The sequence below is a fragment of the Pinus tabuliformis genome, chromosome 9, assembly GCF_031772625.1.
Source record: "Pinus tabuliformis cultivar Carrire ecotype Pingquan chromosome 9, CPIR1, whole genome shotgun sequence".
Lineage (NCBI taxonomy): Eukaryota > Viridiplantae > Streptophyta > Pinopsida > Pinales > Pinaceae > Pinus > Pinus tabuliformis.
In genome coordinates, this window is record NC_142307.1 from 1,954,861,663 (window position 1) to 1,954,878,203 (window position 16,541).

At 41.5% G+C, this 16,541-nt stretch overlaps 1 protein-coding gene across 1 annotated transcript in view; it reads left to right on the plus strand.

The window, feature by feature from the left end:
• Positions 1-16,519, plus strand: part of LOC149156801 (protein TRAUCO-like) — a 77,589-nt gene extending 61,070 nt beyond the window's left edge. The window contains exons 2-3 of the mRNA XM_089445247.1: positions 15,740-16,001; positions 16,182-16,519. Coding sequence (XP_089301373.1) covers positions 15,740-15,993 — 254 coding nt within the window. The 3' untranslated portion in view covers positions 15,994-16,001; positions 16,182-16,519. The remainder of the gene's footprint in view (positions 1-15,739; positions 16,002-16,181) is intronic.
• Positions 16,520-16,541: the final 22 nt, after the last annotated feature.

Sequence of the window (16,541 nt, forward strand, 5' to 3'; positions counted from 1 at the left end):
CAACAACCTCAAGTTGTAGTGCACATAAATGGAGCTTTCTGCCCGATTTTCATTGAGTCTGTTTCTTTTCACATTATGTATGAAGCTGTAGGTGCTCCAACACCTCTCTGCAGAAGAAGTATTTACAACCTGTGAGAGAACTTTTTTTGCCAATTTTGGCAAAAGTCCATGGCCGCCATATGATTCCCACCATGTGAGAGCATCAAATCTGTCTCTATCTTCCATTGCATGAAAGGTACCAAACAAACCAGTGCAACTGAAGTATCTGCCTAATTCAAGACGCACACTAGCACATTCCTCCCTGTCAGGTATCAACTTTTCTAATGCTTGCAAATATCCTGTAGATACCTCTTCATCTATATGGGGTTTGACCCTAACCCCACCCCTTGGTGCAGGTTGGCCCAACCAAGATGTAGAGTAGTATTTTGGCGTAAGGATATATGCCAAGCAATGTAGTGGAACATTAAGTTTATCCCACCGTATACACACACAATCGTGAATTAGTTTGTACAAGTTGGGATCATTGTTATGAACAATATCTTTTATTTGCCCCAACATGGTATCCATTTGCTCATACACCTCGCCAATCATTGGTTTATCTGTATCTGTAAACCAAATCATGTGATAAATGGGCTTGGTGAAATCCAATACTTGCCTAACACATGCCCAAAACATACCATCGAGAGCGGCCTCCTCCACCTGTTCAAAACCTTGCTTGTCAGCGGCATTTGTAGGCCTTTCCTTTAATACTTGCCAATGTGGACTTGATACCATGCTAGCCAATGACTCTCTTACCTTCAAAAGGCGTCCGAAGGTGAGGTAATAACTACCAAATCTAGTCCTCGCAATCTTCAATAACTCTAATCTTGAGTGACTGCGGAAAAGGCCATGGGTATTGCTATGATTTGTAATAAATTTTATCATTTGTTTGTCTCTCTTGTACAAATCAACAATCCATTTGTATTGTTCGTTTTTTTTCTTAACAATATCATGCATCAAAAGTTTCATTGTGTGAACCAAACACCCAGACCAAAATATGTTGGGGTATTTATCCTCAATAATTGCTCCCGCTGCCTTACAATTAGGAGCATTATCAGTGATGACTTGGATGACATTGTATGGCCCAATACGCTCAATTGTTTCAAGTAATGGTTCTGCAATGTTGATGCTGGTCTTGAACTTGTTTGAGTAATCATATGCTGAAAGAAAGATGGCACCACTAATAGACACAACAAGAACATTTATCAATGGCTTGCCTTTTACATTTGTCCATCCATCAGATACAATGGACACCCCATGGTTAGTCCAAGAACTTGTCATTCTATTCAAAGAATGTGATATTTTTGCTTTTTCATGATCAAGTCCAATGATTCTTGCCTTGTCATACCTAGGGCTCTTGTATCCTTTAGGGGCATCATTTATGGCAGAAACCATTTCGTGCCAATAAGGTGAGCGAAGAACATTGAATGGTATCCCACATGCATAGAGAAACCTGTAAACTTTTGAATCCACATCATTCCTACACCCTTCATCAAGGAAATCTGATATGCTTCTACGCCTTAAACCTGGTGACCCTGTGCCTCCATATCCATTGCCTTAGGAGGATGTTGAAGGAGTTCTTTGTGCATGTGATTGTGATCTTGGTTCAAAGAAACCCTTTGATTTTTTAAATTTGTATTGAGCTTCCTCCTCTTCCCTTGTGTATTTGGCTCTATCTGCTGCCGACACAAGTTTTGATTCCTATTTGTTTATCTCCATCCCATGGCCTTTTCCTGTACAGGTGCTTTTTGGCACGGGTGTATGAACCTGTGTAATTATTGTTGCAATGGGGGCAATGAAATTTAGTGGTTCCACCCCTTTTCTCTGCTTCAGGCTTATTAACATATTTCCACAATGGAGTTTGGTCTTGTTTAGTTTTTTGCGCTGACTCATGTTCACTCTCTTCCAGCTCCTCCTCACTGGGGTTTTCATCAAATCCACTATGACCCCCTTCTTCATTTTCAACCCTCCTTTTTCTACTCTCCAACACCATAATAACCAAAAAAGGAACCAAGAAGAAGAAAATGCCAAGAAATATAACCATGATGTTTGAATCTGCAAAAAAATGGAATGGGAATGGGAATGGGAGAAATTTTTTTATTTATAATTTTATTTATTTAGTAATGAACATTAAAAAAAAATTGCTAGAATAGAGCCTACCTCTTTGGCCTCCAATCTCCCCTCCTTGCTTTCTCTTGCTCCTTGCTCCTTGGCACTTGCTCTCTCCTTGCACCTTGCTCCTTGGCACTTGCTCTCTCCTTGCACCTTGCTCCTTGCTCTCACTCTCACTTGCTCTCTCTTTCCCCTCACTCTCTCTTGCTCCTCACCCTCCCTTGCTCTCACTCTCACTTGCTCTCTCTTGCCCCTCACTCTCTCTTGCTCCTCACCCTCTCTTACTCTCCTCTTGCTCTCACTCTCACTCTCTTCTAAAATAATGAAATTGATTGGAGGGAGGGTTTATTTATATTCCCTCCCTCCCTCCCTTCCCTCCCCCAAAATCGGCGACCTTTTTCTATTTTTCGGCGAGATTTTTTTTTTTTCTTTCATGCGCGCGATTTTTTTCACCGACCGGGAGCATTTTTTATAGCTTGGGAGCAGTCAGGAGCGATCGCTTCCCGACTGCTCCCAAAGCGACGGGAGCGATTTCTCCCTAATTCGCTTCGGCAATTGGCAGGGAGTGGAATTTTTTTACGGGAGCGTGCTCCCGACCCGCTCCCGAGTCGCTCCCTCCTGGAGCACGAATTGGGAGCGGGATCGTGGGGGGGGCGCTCCCCCGCAACACTGAAAGGGACCCTAAGTCTAAAGTTAGGAAAATAAAATAATTAAAGGGTATTAATATAAATTGTGGGTGTAACTTCTAGAAGAAGATGAGGATCAAGCATAAATGATCTTAGCCATTGATTAACTTCTAATCTGGGCTATTGAATGTCAATGGGGAGATTATTTAAGGAGACTTGGGGGTCACTTGGAAAGACTCACAAAGCAGTTGCCGGGAGATTTTTGATAGTGGGCTATTGCACTGAGGGGCAGGAATAGTTGGGTTGGATATCTTCTCCAGAGCCCAGGATACACAGTAGAGAGGCAAAGTGACACCAAGAGGAGGCAGTGCAGACGCAGGAGGGGTTGACGCTGGGCTAGAAGGGCCCACGCAGAGCTTGATGCTAAGCCAGGAGGGCTCACGCAAAAGCTGTGCAGTGTTCAACGCAAAAGTCCGAATTTACTAAGGGAGATGGTGTTTCTGAGCTGGGAGCGCTGGAAACTGCTATAGAGGGAAAATATTTCCTAGTTGAGCTTATGCAAAGCCTTTTAAGTCTGATGCAGGGCCTACACAGGGCCAGTGCGGAGATAGCTGGGGACAATTGGTTCAGTTGCCGGAACAATTGGGAATTGTCGGGTAGAGTGAGGTAATTTCACTAAGTTTTTCTATGAGTTTATTTTCTTTGTAACTGGATTACTGGAAGGGAATCTAGAGTTGCATTCAGAAACTACTGCATAATAATATAAAACCCTCAGAGCTGCTGCACCGGTTTTCTCGCATTGGGTTTTTCCGAGGACATTTGTCCAAAAAATATTTTGTCACTTGTGTGGATTTTTCTCTATTGTTTTGTTCTCGTTTTGGGAAAATTGATTAACTAAGTGAAGGTTGCAGTTGTATTAGCTTGGATATTTATTGTAGGAAGCAGTAAATATTTTGTTTCGGAATTAACAAATAGGAGAAGTTTTATTAGTTGCTGCAGTAGTTGATTCAGGTGGGATTCTCAAATTTTCACATGGTATCGGAGCTAGTGCAGGTAAAGCAATAAGAACAGTGCTAGAGAACCCAACACTGAGCAGAAGAGGGAGATCGAAAAAGCTGCAGGAGACAACAGTTCAAAACCCCAAAGGGTTTGTGCAGTTCTAGTCGGAGGGCTGAATTTCGAGGAAGTCTCTCCCTAAGTGAGTCGACAAATAGAAGGGCTTCCAGATCAAAATCTTGTCATGGGAGAGGGAGCAGCACTGAAGCCTCAGCGTAAGGAGGAGCTGGTGGGATGCAGTTTTTATGCAGGCAATTTTGCTGGGCAGAAAAACATCAGAAGAGAAGGAAGGAGCACGGTTGAGGGAACTTTTCCTCAGTAAGGCTTCCTGCCAAGAAGTCTGTTTTCTTATTGGCTGAGCAGCAGAAGTAAGAACCATAGAGGAGATTTTCGACATTTGTGGCAGAGATGGCAATCACTAGATTGGGTGATTAGGATAGGTTGGATGGAGCATCCAACTATGTCATTTGGAAGGCAAGGATGTCATTCTTTCTAGATGAGCATGCCCTCAAGACATATGTCGACAACGTGATCGCTGTGCCTGTAGATGCAGATCCGTTGAAGAAATACAAGGCTGAAATGGCAAAGGCAAAGCGAATGATCCTCGACGGAGTGAAGGATCATGTCGTCTGTCAAATCGGTAGCAGAGGGACTGCTAAGGAGATGTGGGATGCATTGGCTACACTATATCAGGGATCTTCGAAGCAATGGTAGATGTACCTTGAGCAAAAACTGAGATATGCTCAGATGCAGAAGGGGAAAAGTGTGGATCCATTCCCAACGAAGCTTTAGGAGACTAGTGATGAGTTATCTGTTGTGGGGTGTACACCTCAAGACTCAGAGTTGGTTAGAATGTCCCTTAATTCTGTCTTAGATGAGTGGCAAGTATTTGTCCAGAGTATCGTGGACAGGGCGACTTTGCCGAATTGGGATGAGATGTGGGCAACTCTCAAGTAAGAGGAGTTGAGGAGATACTTGGTCAAGTGTAAGCTTGACAAAAGTAGCAGTAGTGGGTCGAAGCCCAAGGAGGAGGATAATGTAGGCCTTGCATTGAAGGGATAGCACGAGAAGCGGAGACGTAAGAAGGATGTCTTGAAGATAAAGTGCTTCAGATGTGGTGAGATGCGTCACTATGCAACTCAGTGTCCTCAAGAAGAAGGACATAGATGAGAAGCACGATCTGAAGGCTGCGCTCGTGAAGATCGAGGAAGAGGAGTTCGCCATGACAGTTGAGATACCTCAAGGAGGGAGGTGGACTGATTTGGAGCTGTAGTTTGAAGGAGCTACAAATGGGCAGGATCCTTGAGGAGCCCACCTCTTGGATCAATAACTTGCTACGGTAGCCCAAATCAGAAGTAGCAGGATGGACTAGTGTCGAATGGTGCTGACGAGTGTCAGAGAGAGTTGTAGTGGCTAGGAGCATTAGAGACTGAACAACACGGAGCAAAGTTGACAATAGTGCAGATGGCATAGAGCAGAGGTCAATAGTAGCGCAGAAGATTCAGAGGGTCAGCACAGAGACTAGCAACAATGAAGTTTCAACATTCACATGGTATCATACTGAACACAGTTAGTTCAGTAATTTGGGATGTTTTTCCGTTGCTGGTGGAGTAACAACAACAATTTGCAGTGTAGTGGCAGTGCCAGCAGCAACACAGATGCAGAAATTCAGAGGGAGTTGCAGTACGGATGTAGTGTTGACAATGGCAGGGTCAGCAACAATACAGATGCAACATTTGCGCAGTGGTTGGTGGACATCATGTCAGACATCAGCAGCGCAGAGGGAGATGTTATAGAACAGAGTAATGCTTCAGATTGAAGGCATTGCTAGAGCACATTCCTCGCTAAGAGGGAGTGTTGATTTCTGGTAGCATCGATGTGCTCTAAGTCTCAAATTTTGCAAGGAGGCTTAGGCACATGTATTCCAAAGAACCCAAAAAGCGTTTTGGGAAATTCTACCCAGAAATAGTTTTATTAAAATAATTAATTATTTTTAAAGGGACCCTAAGTCTAAACTTAGGAAAATAAAATAATTAAAGGGTATTAATATAAACTGTGGGTGTAACTTCTAGAAGAAGATGAGGATCAAGCAAAAATGATCTTAGCCATTGATTAGCTTCTAATCTGGGCCGTTGAATGTCAACGAGGAGATTATTTAAGGAGGCTTGAGGGTCACTTGGAAAGACACACATAGAGTTCAGAGAATCGATTTTCTGAAGCAGAGCAGCTGCCGAGAGATTTTCGATAGTGGGCTATTGTAGTGAGGGGCAGGGATAGTTGGGTTGGAGTATCTTCTCCAAAGCCCAGGATACGCAGCAGAGAGGCAGAGAGACACTAGGAGGAGGCAGTGTAGAGCTAGGAGGGGTTGACGTTGGGCCAGAAGGGCCCACGCAGAGCTTGACGCTAAGCCAAGAGGGCTCACACAGAAGCTGTGCAATCTTCAACTTAGAAGTTCGAGTTTGTTGAGGGAGTTAACATTTCTGAGCCGGGAGGGTTGGAAACTGCTTCAGAGGGCAAACGTTTCCCCGTTGAGCTGACGCAAAGCCTTTTAAGGTTGACGCAGGGCCTACGCAGAGATAGCCGGGGACAGTTGGTTCAGTTGCCGGAACTGCCGGGAATTGCCGAGTAGAGTGAGGTAATCTCACTAAGTTTTTCTGCCAATTTATTTTCTCTTTAACTGGATTGCTGGAAGGGCATCCAGAGTTTTATTCAGAAACTACTGCATAATAATATAAAACCCTCAGAGTTGCTGCACTGGTTTTCCCGCATTGGGTTTTTCCGGGGACATTCGTACAAAAAATACAATGTCACTTGTGTGGATTTTTCTCTATTGTTTTGTTCTTGTTTTGGGCAAATTAATTATTTAGTGAAGGCTGTAGTTGTATTAGCTTCAATATTTGCTGTAGGAAGTAGTAAATAATTTGTTTCAGAATTAACAAATAGGAGAAGTTTAATCAATTGCTGCAGTGGTTGATTTGGGTGGGATTCTCGAATTTTCACACCAATGTGGGTCCTCTTACCCACCATACATGGGTGGTATCCATAGGAGAATTTTTTTCTCCTAGATGGTCATCAGCTGGTAGCCAACAACCCCTTGCAGCCAGCAGGCCCTTGCAGCGAACAACCCCTTGCAGCTCGATGTGCCATTATCTCCGCCACATGAGCCAGCCATGTGGTCCCTTGCCCATCTGTTATGATCGAATGTTTGAAAGTGGGCCCTCCAACCGCGAAGGTATGGCCTTTCATTATGTAGTTGGGTGTTTTTGTTTGCTTATCATGGACACATTTGGGCATGGATTAGTGGGGAGATTCGGCGGAAATAGTGGTCTAGGTTTGTACTCTTGTCTCCTCTGCCCAATTTGATGGTTAACCTTGTGTCCTAGTCCTGTGGGATCTCCTTTACTGGCTACTAACTTTAGGGATGACACTACATGGGAAAACCCAATTTTGGTTGTGTGGTTCCACTTCCGGACACTGTATACATCACCTCCCCTTCGCTTATTTTAACCCCATTCATTGCTTTTCCCATCCAGGTCCACATTTGTCCTTTGGGTCCACAAGGAGTTAGCTTCCCCCTCCCTTTGTCCACACTTTGGGTCGGCCCTGGAACGATGCACCGGAGGTTGATGTAGCTAAAAGAAAATAAAAATCATATTTTAGCCACTCTCAACAGGAAATGTACCATAAAATGCAAAATATGGTCGAGACATACATATTTAACACGTGGGCAAAATCTAATAATGAGCTCTACCCCTATCATTATGGCCATCACCCTGGTTCCTAGGGTCCCTCATATTTCCCCTTTCATCATTAAGGAAGCCTTGATTGTCCCAATCCTTGGTGGGCGATGAATTGCCCCACCTCAAGGGGGCAATCATTGCTATATCCCACACATCTAGCTCTCATCCCTTGGAGCCCTGAGCAATTATGAAAAAAATCAATCAAAGGCAAAAGCCATATGAAGAAGGGTGGATAAACAAAGGTCGGGGTAACTCATGCACCACGACTGCTCCCTCCTACACTCATATACCCAAGTGTGGGCTTCCCCCATTATAGCTACGCTTGTATTGTGGCATGTGGCTTGGATCATTCCCCTAATCCCCACTCCATTCCATCATTATATCACATTTCACCTACCACTTGATGGATGTACCATGGACATGTCACCCCCTTTAAAGGCCGAAACCACCTAATAGAGTCCTCGATTAACCCTTTTTTTAAGCTAGGAGACACCTATACATGCCAAAGCCCACATGCCACTATGAAGCAGTGTTGAAAATATCGGTATCGGCAAAATATCGGCGAGGGTCCAGAAAATATCTTATCAGCAATATCGGCGAAAATATCGGCAAATATCGGCAAGCATAAAAAATATTTTTTTTTTTCATATTTTTAAATAGAGTCGATATTTTGAAAATATCGCGATATTTTCAAAACAGAAAATATCGCGGTACTTTCTCCGTGATATATTGTTTTGCCAAAAATATTGTGATATTTTCAAATATCGCCGATATTATCAACAGTGCTATGAAGTGTTCACTTGTTCTCCATGATTTGTAAGCTCTTTTACTCATTTACTCTAATGATTTGTTGTACTTGAAGGCGAGGAGACGAATTGGATCTTATACAGGATTGTAGGTGGGTCACCATTTGGGGTTTGGTCTCCCTATACAGGGTCCAAGCCCTCTAGAGGGTCATATTGGCGCTTCTTTGGTGAGCGTTGAGAGCCATGGGCCTCCACCATAGCAGAGAGCAGATTGCCACTTCATGGATCCGTCAACACCGTTCATTGATAGCTCGTGTTCCACCTTTTTGGATGAGGATGATGCACCTGGACCACCATGTTCATCTGGCTTCACGCTTCCATCACACACTTGGTAGATGTTCAAGGGCCTAGATGAGGATGTGTCTCACCATGGGAGACAGAGGGAGGGCTTATGTCATCATTCTAGCCCTTATAGATGGTATATAGGCATTATCGATTCACTTGGAGACCCATGAGGATGTCATTGTGCCCCCACACCCATTTGGGGACACCACATTGAATTTGCTTGGATATCAAGGGGCCAATCCCTTGGTCACTATGTTTGGAGTCTATTCTCTTACATTGGCACACTCTGGACTCCACTAGGCCTCCTCAATGGCCCAACGACTCTTTGTGTCTACTATTTTTCCCTCTTGAGAGGCTTCATCTTTGTATTATTGAGCTATCTTGGTGGGCTTGTCACCAAGTCATGTTATTATTGCACATTATTTTATTATTTGGGGCTTAATTAGGCCATTAGGACTATTCGAACCCCCTTATGGATTGTATAAATAGACTAGAGGCTCATTCATTCGTCTCATCATCACTTGGATTGGATTAGTATCTCTTGAGAAATTTTCACACTTACTTTCTTGGAGGAATTTTTTGGAGATTCTTGAGGCACTATGATGTTTGGATTTTCGCTATTGTCTTTGGAGCTTCTTTCTAATGTGAAGTTGATGAATGGATATAATCTCTCTCTCTTGTAAGTGAAATTTAATGCTATTCTTGTTGTCTTATTTGTCTAATGCATGGTATTGTTATCATTGTTCTTGTATGGGCCTAAATAATGCAAAATTCCTCTTCAAAACTTGAATAAGTGATTTAATGCATGTGTTTCTCTTTAAGGGAGTGGGCGAATGTTCCTAGAGGCACCTCATAGGTTAAAAGACCTTGAAACTTCATCTCCTTTGCAATTTTGAAGTATAAATCCCTAATAACCTAGTTGCAGCACTTAGAAAGGCTAGCGAAGGTCAATTAGGGCTCCTTAGCATAAGAAAATCTTCTATCTAGGTGTATCTTGACTCCATTAAGCCCAAGAAGCAAGGCACTGATCCTCACATCACTTTGGTGGTCAAAATAACCTCTCTTTTCTTCATCTCTTCCAATTCTAGGCCTAACCCCAGAAGGTATCCTAGGGCATCAAGCGAAATATTTTGTAGCCATCCAAAGCCCTTGAAAATCAATCTGGAATTTTGTTGGGGTCTTCTCAAGGGGTCCTCCAATTTTGAGCTCAATCTAATGGTGAAATCCCAAGATATTGCACGCCCTAGCTTGAAGACCGTTCTTCTTTGTTAAAATTGGCAACCAGAGCCAAATTCGACCTTGGGACAACTCACTTGATGGATATGATGATTGCATTGGATTCCTATTTTGAGAGGTCGAAGGTTGATATACACATCATCTCATTTGAACACGCAAAAGTGTGATTTTGAATTTATGCCCACACATGTGAAAATTGTTCGGGTCGGTCTCATCATCATGTAGGCTCAAGAAGCCCAATGGTTGTGTCTCTTCACCCACAACGAATTGTATAAATACAAGAGACCTCACTCCTCATTTGGCACATTCATCACTCAACACATTCCTCTCTTTCTTTATCTGATTGGTTTGTACAAAATTGGGCAGCCTGTCTCTCTGACACATGTGGCAAGGAGGACGGATTTTCTGAGCAGAAATTGCAAGCCAAATTTCGGACCTAAGGGTTGATTGTTGTTTGACCACAGAAAAATTACAACAGTTTTCTCTCTCCTTTGACTGAGTTGTTTTGCGCTGAAATTGACCTCCTGATCAGGCCGAGTTTGACCAAGGAAGACCAAGTTGCTTTGAGGAAGATTTGTTGTTGTTTTGACCAACGTTGACTTTTTGGTTAGGGCTGAAGTTTGACTGCAGAAATTTACAGGGTTGTTTTGACTTTGTATTGGGCAAGTCAATTTGACTTTTGTACTCTCTCTCTCTGCTGAACTTTTGATTTAATAATAAGAAGAATTGATCAAAGGGTTTTCCCCACATTGGGGTTTTTCCCTGGCATCCACCAAATCTGGTGTCCTCTTGTCTTGGCTTGTCTTCTGCATTTTGTTTTATGTTCTATTTTCTTTTACTGTCAATGTGATTATTGTGATAATTGATTGCTATTGGAAATTGGAAATTGTTATTGGGCTACTAAGGAACATTGAAGTAAATTGTGCTAAGCATAGAACATACCATTGTTATTTAAAATTAACATTCTCCTTAGGTCCCCTTGGGTTAGTGTCTTCATTTGGATCAATGTACCTAAATTTCAAGAGAAAATCTCTCATTTGATCCTATTCTTCTCCCTAACCTGGTCAAGTCCATCTATTGTTGATCAACTTCATACCCTTGACCTAGTTTGGGTCCACTTGGTTTCTTTGTGGTCCCACAACTTTGTGGCTCAAATTCCACAAAGATTACATAGAAGTCATTTCTCCTTTGGGATCCTTAAGTCTAGGATACCTCTTGTTAAGAGATATTCTCCAAACCTAGGCTTAGGTTTCCCCTCAGCCCTTCCTAGAGAGCCAATCACATTGCTTCCAAAGCAAGTAAACCAATTATCTGAGCCTCTCTTGTGAATAGGCTTTAGGAATCACTCCTCATCCCATTATTGATCTATCCATCCTTGTGATTCCTCTCATACCGGGTATCCTCCCATCAGTGAAGGGTTGTAAAGAGCAGGGAGCTTCAACTAAGGTGACAACGGGCTATTGTTCCATTGTTGCTACTTGACCTAGTAGTTGCTTCATAGGATCCCCTCCTAGTTTGAGCGGTAACAGGTCCCTCCACTGAGTTAGCATGACACAAGTTGATTTGACCTCAAACCATGACGGAATAGCGGGGGGGGGGGGGTCTTCTATTTACAAGCGAATGCCACGTTCCTCAAGAGTTGTTTCAGGAAAAACATGAATCGCAGACCCTCCCCCCCTCATTAAACTCTGAATGATCAAAGCACTTTATTGAACCTTTAATCAACAAACTTTATAATAAAACTATATTTCAAAATGGTTTATAATAGTGTTTTAAACTAAGTTGCAGGAAACATTGCCCAAGGGCCCATTTCCGGTCGGAAACGAAACAGAAATGAGGAAACTCGTACTGTACGGCCTGGAAACTCTTTTCTGACCATACTGGCACATTTCACATTGGGGAAACGTGGCCAGTACTGCTGGAAACGAGTTTCCACTTAAAACTTGACGTTTTTTTTATTCGCTTCTAATTTTTTATTGGGCGACTAAAATATCTTCTTGACGCTTTTAGATGTCTCTCTCAAGTTATAAAAAGACTTTCACCTCATTCTCTCATCACACAATTGAGCAAGTCTTTTCTCTTGGAGACTGATGATTTTAACAAAGGAGAAGAGAGGAAGAGAGCAATGGTTTCAGCTAGGGCGTTTTCAACAGTGAGCAAAGGAGATTTCAGCGATAGATTTGGAGTGCAGAGTTTCCGCCCACGACATTCTTGGCTTTTGGGTCAGCTACAACCATATTTTTCGTCTTTTCTGGCATTTTCGGGTAGTTTTAGCTATAGAAAATTAATTTGGATAAGAAGCATTCATTTTCTTAGTTTTTTTCCTACTATTTCTTCAATTTTTCGAGGGTTTATGCTACCAAAAATATGAAAAACGTTTTTTCTTTACAAATTTGTTTGTTCTGTTGTTGTTGTTGTTGTAGAAATGGCTTCCAACCAAAGTGCAGTTGCAAGTTCAAGCCCTAGGTCCAACCCAAGGGTTGAATATTATCCTATTTGGAGCCATGTTTAGAAGCTTTAAAAATGTGGAGGAGGTGTCTCATGGGAATAGCGATGTAATCGTACAAGGGCCCCTACCCAAGAGTGAAGGCACCTATTTTGCATGGAGGAGGACAGGGGATTGTAGGTTGCACAAAAACAACAGGCCCATTGGCAAGGAGGGCGTATCAAAGAGAGAAAGATGAGGCGGATGGAATTAAGAGAAGGCATGATGAGCTTAGTCAAGCTACTCCTCAAACTAGGGCGTTTTCAGCTAGGGCGTTTTCAATAGTGAGCAAAGGATATTTCAGTGACAGATTTGGAGCGCAGAGTTTATGCCTATGACATTCTTGGCTTTTGGGTCAACTACAACCATATTTCTCGTCTTTTCTGGCATTTTCGAGTAGCTTCAACTATAGAAAATTAATTTGGATGAGAAGCATTCATTTTCTTAGTTTTTTCCTACTATTTCTTTAATTTTTTGAGGTTTTATGTTGCCAAAAATATGAAAAACGTTTTTTATTTACAAATTTGTTTGTTCTGTTATTGTTGTTGTTGTTGTCAGAAATGGCTTCCAACCAAAGTGCAGTTGCAAGTTCAAGCCCCAGGTCCAACCCAAGGGTTGAATATTATCCTCTTTGGAGGCATGTTTAGAAGTTTCAAAAATGTGGAGGTGGTGGCTCATGGGAATGGCGATGTAATCTTTGCAATAATTCGTACAAGGGGTCCTACCCAAGAGTGAATGCACCTATTTTGCATGGAGGAGGACAAGGGATTGTAGGTTGCACAAAAACAACAGGCCCATTGGCAAGGGGGGCATATCAAAGAGAGCAAGATGAGGCGGATGGAATTAAGAGAAGGCATGATGAGCTTACTCAAGCTATTCCTCAAACTCCATCTAACATTGAGCCAAGGATTGTAGTTGAAGCAAGGAAGAGGAGAGCCAGCACCATCGACAACATGAACAACCAGCATCCAAAAATACCAGAGCAGCGTCCCTTCAGTTCATGATAACAAAATTATTAAATTGGTGAATGTGCAAGTGGGAGAAGAAATTGATTCCAGAGTGGCTAGATGCATTTATGCATGTGGTATCCCATTCAATGTTGTTCGCTCTCCTTACTGGCAAGATATGATAAGGGCAATTAACAAAGCTCCTCAAGGGTACAAGGGGCCCAACTATGAGAAAGTCAGAACTCAGCTTCTCAAAAATGTGAAGGAGCTTGTGGAGGATATCTTATCACCAATTTGTTCTTCTTGGAGAAACTCTGGGGTTACCATAGTCTCAGATGGATGGACAAATACAAGGCGCAAACCATTGATAAATATCATTGCCACTTCCCCCAAAGGAGAAATGTTTATAAAGGCGGAAGACTACTCAGGAGAGGTAAAAGATGCACAGTTCATTGCTAATGTTATTATAAAAGCTATTGAACAAATAGGGCCTAACAGGGTGGTGCAAGTTATCACAGATAATGCACCAGTTTGCAAAGCTGCAGGTTTAATTATTGAGGGGAGGTATGACCACATCTTTTGGACACCCTGCATTGTCCATAATCTGAATCTGATCTTAGAGGAGATTGAAAACAAAGTTCCATGGATAAAGGAAATCACAAGGGAAGCAAGGGAGATTGTTAAATTCATCACCAACCACCACCAATCTCAGGCAATATTTCGAGAGTACTCCAAATTGGAGTTGTTAAAAGTTGTTGAGACAAGATATGCCTCAAACTTCTTGATGTTGCGCCACCTTGTTGAGGTTAAGCATGCATTAGTTTCTATGGTGGTGAGTCAACTTTGGGTTGAGTGGAGACAAGCAGATTCAGAGTGGGGATATATGGTGCGTAGATTGTGCCTTGATGAGGATTGATGGAGCAAGATAGATTTCTTTCTAAAGTTCACAACCCCTGCATTTGAGCTTCTTCGGAATGCTGACGCTGACCAACCTTTCTTAGGAGAGGTATATGGTGGCATGGATTCCATGGTTGATAAAACTATGGAAATCATTTCACAAGAGTCTCCACAACTTTTGTTTGTTGATGATCATTTTGCTGATTTAGTCAAGAAAATCATTGTTGATAGGTGGAACAATTTCAACACTCCATTGCACACTTTAGCACATGCCTTGAACCCCAAATTTTATGATGAGGAGCTTATTGCTCAAAGCAATGGGAAAAGGAAGGCACCCCATAAGGATAGAGAGGTGGCTAATGGGGTGAAAAAAGCCCTTATGAGAATATTTCCATCTCATCTATACAGGGAGGTAAAGGAAGAATTTGCCAGTTTTGCTGCAGGATTAGATGATTATGCAGATATATCAGTTTTGGAGGAGAGAAGCACCATGAATCCAGTTAGGTGGTGGATTTGTCATGGAGCAAATGATGTACATTTGCAAAACCTTGCCATTCGTGTTCTTTCACAAGTGGCAAGCTCTTCATCAACAGAAAGGAATTGAAGCACCTATGGTTTTATTCATTCTGTGAAGTGCAATAGGTTGGGCTCACAGAAGGCAGAGGATCTTGTTTATGTGCACTCCAACCTTCGCCTTGCATCTCGTAGGGGTCCAAAATAAAATAGTGGTCCTTCTAAAGAATGGGATGTGGATGTAGAAAGTCTTGATTTGGATCTCTCTCTTGCTGCGCTAAATATTGAGGCCCAGCCTATAAGTGGAATTGGCCCATCATCTTCTTCAGCACCACCATCCACTGTTCAACATGCTTCTGCTTTTAGTTTTGATGAGGATTAGTCTTTTGTCTTTATAGTTCTTGCAGCCTCATAGCCTTTATTGTACTTGTAGCCTCATATATATAATAAAGGCTGATTTTGAGATTTGGATATATATTAAAGGTTGATTTTGGATATTCTGATATTGCTATTTTTATTATGTGATCATTCATGAGTAAATGTGATGTAAATTTAATCATAATGTTTAAACTTTAAATGTAATAAATTATAATGTATCATTTATGCTTTATGATTGCACATAACATTTCTTAAATGTCCTAAATTCTAATATATATATATATATATATCGTGTTTCTCCATTTCCAAAATTTGAGGGGTCACGTTTCATACCCATGCTCGTTTCCCCGTTTTGTGCAACTTAGGTTTTAAATGAAAAAAAATATAATGTCAAAACATTACATAAGCGCAAAAAATTAAAAATCTTCAACATTTTAATTTTTTTTTGCCAAGAAGATGTTACAACAGGGAAAATAACAAGGTTTTAGTTTGTGTTAATCTTTTTACAGGCTGCATTTTATTGAATTTGTTTCTCAGCCTTGCCTATGTTACAAGATTGGTTAAAACATTTTCTTAAACTCTTGTAGTCGTTAACCTCACCTCTTTAAAATGTGTGCAGGAAGCGAGATATCATTCTTTATAAATGGGATATGTCAAGGTGTTGCTTTCAAGGATATAAATGGTGGCAGATATTACCCTGCAGCTTCCTTTTACACCCTTCCAAATCAACCTAACTGTACAGTGCGGTTTAATTTTGGACCAGAATTTGCTAAGGCCATGTCTGAGGCTTCTTATTGTGGAATTGATAGAAAAGCAGTCTACCCTGGAGAACTTCTAGTTGAAAGTGGTCAATCTTCAGAAAAGAAAGCCTGACTTTTTTGGTATATTGTTTCATTTTAGAACTTAGTATATGTTTGCTGTTGGTATTGCTTACGTTTGCATATAATCATGATCTATGGGGTGCAGTTGTGGCAATTATTTTATAACATTCTAGATTTCGTAATAATTAGTAGGAAAAAACTTTCTGTTATGTTGAATGAAACCTTGCAAATGTCTTTCAGGTGAAAGTGGACAATCATGCAACTGATGTCCTTGCAACGGGTTGCATGGTGAACGTTACCAAATAATTTATGTTGGAATTTTCAACAGGATATTGAAAAAAGTGAAAATGCAGATTAGACATCCGACCCATGTTTTGGAAATGTGTTTGGTGCATTTGTCTATCTATAACTATTTAATCAAAGTGAATGGAGGGAAGAATTTATTTTTAGGTCAGAAATATGGATAAATTGTAAGAAAGTTTATTTATTTTAGGGCAAAGGACATTTTGAACGTGGCTTTTGTCAATCTCACTGTTCCATGCACTGAATTGATGATTACAATTATAGGTTTTCCTGCACATCATATTCCTAATGTGCTTG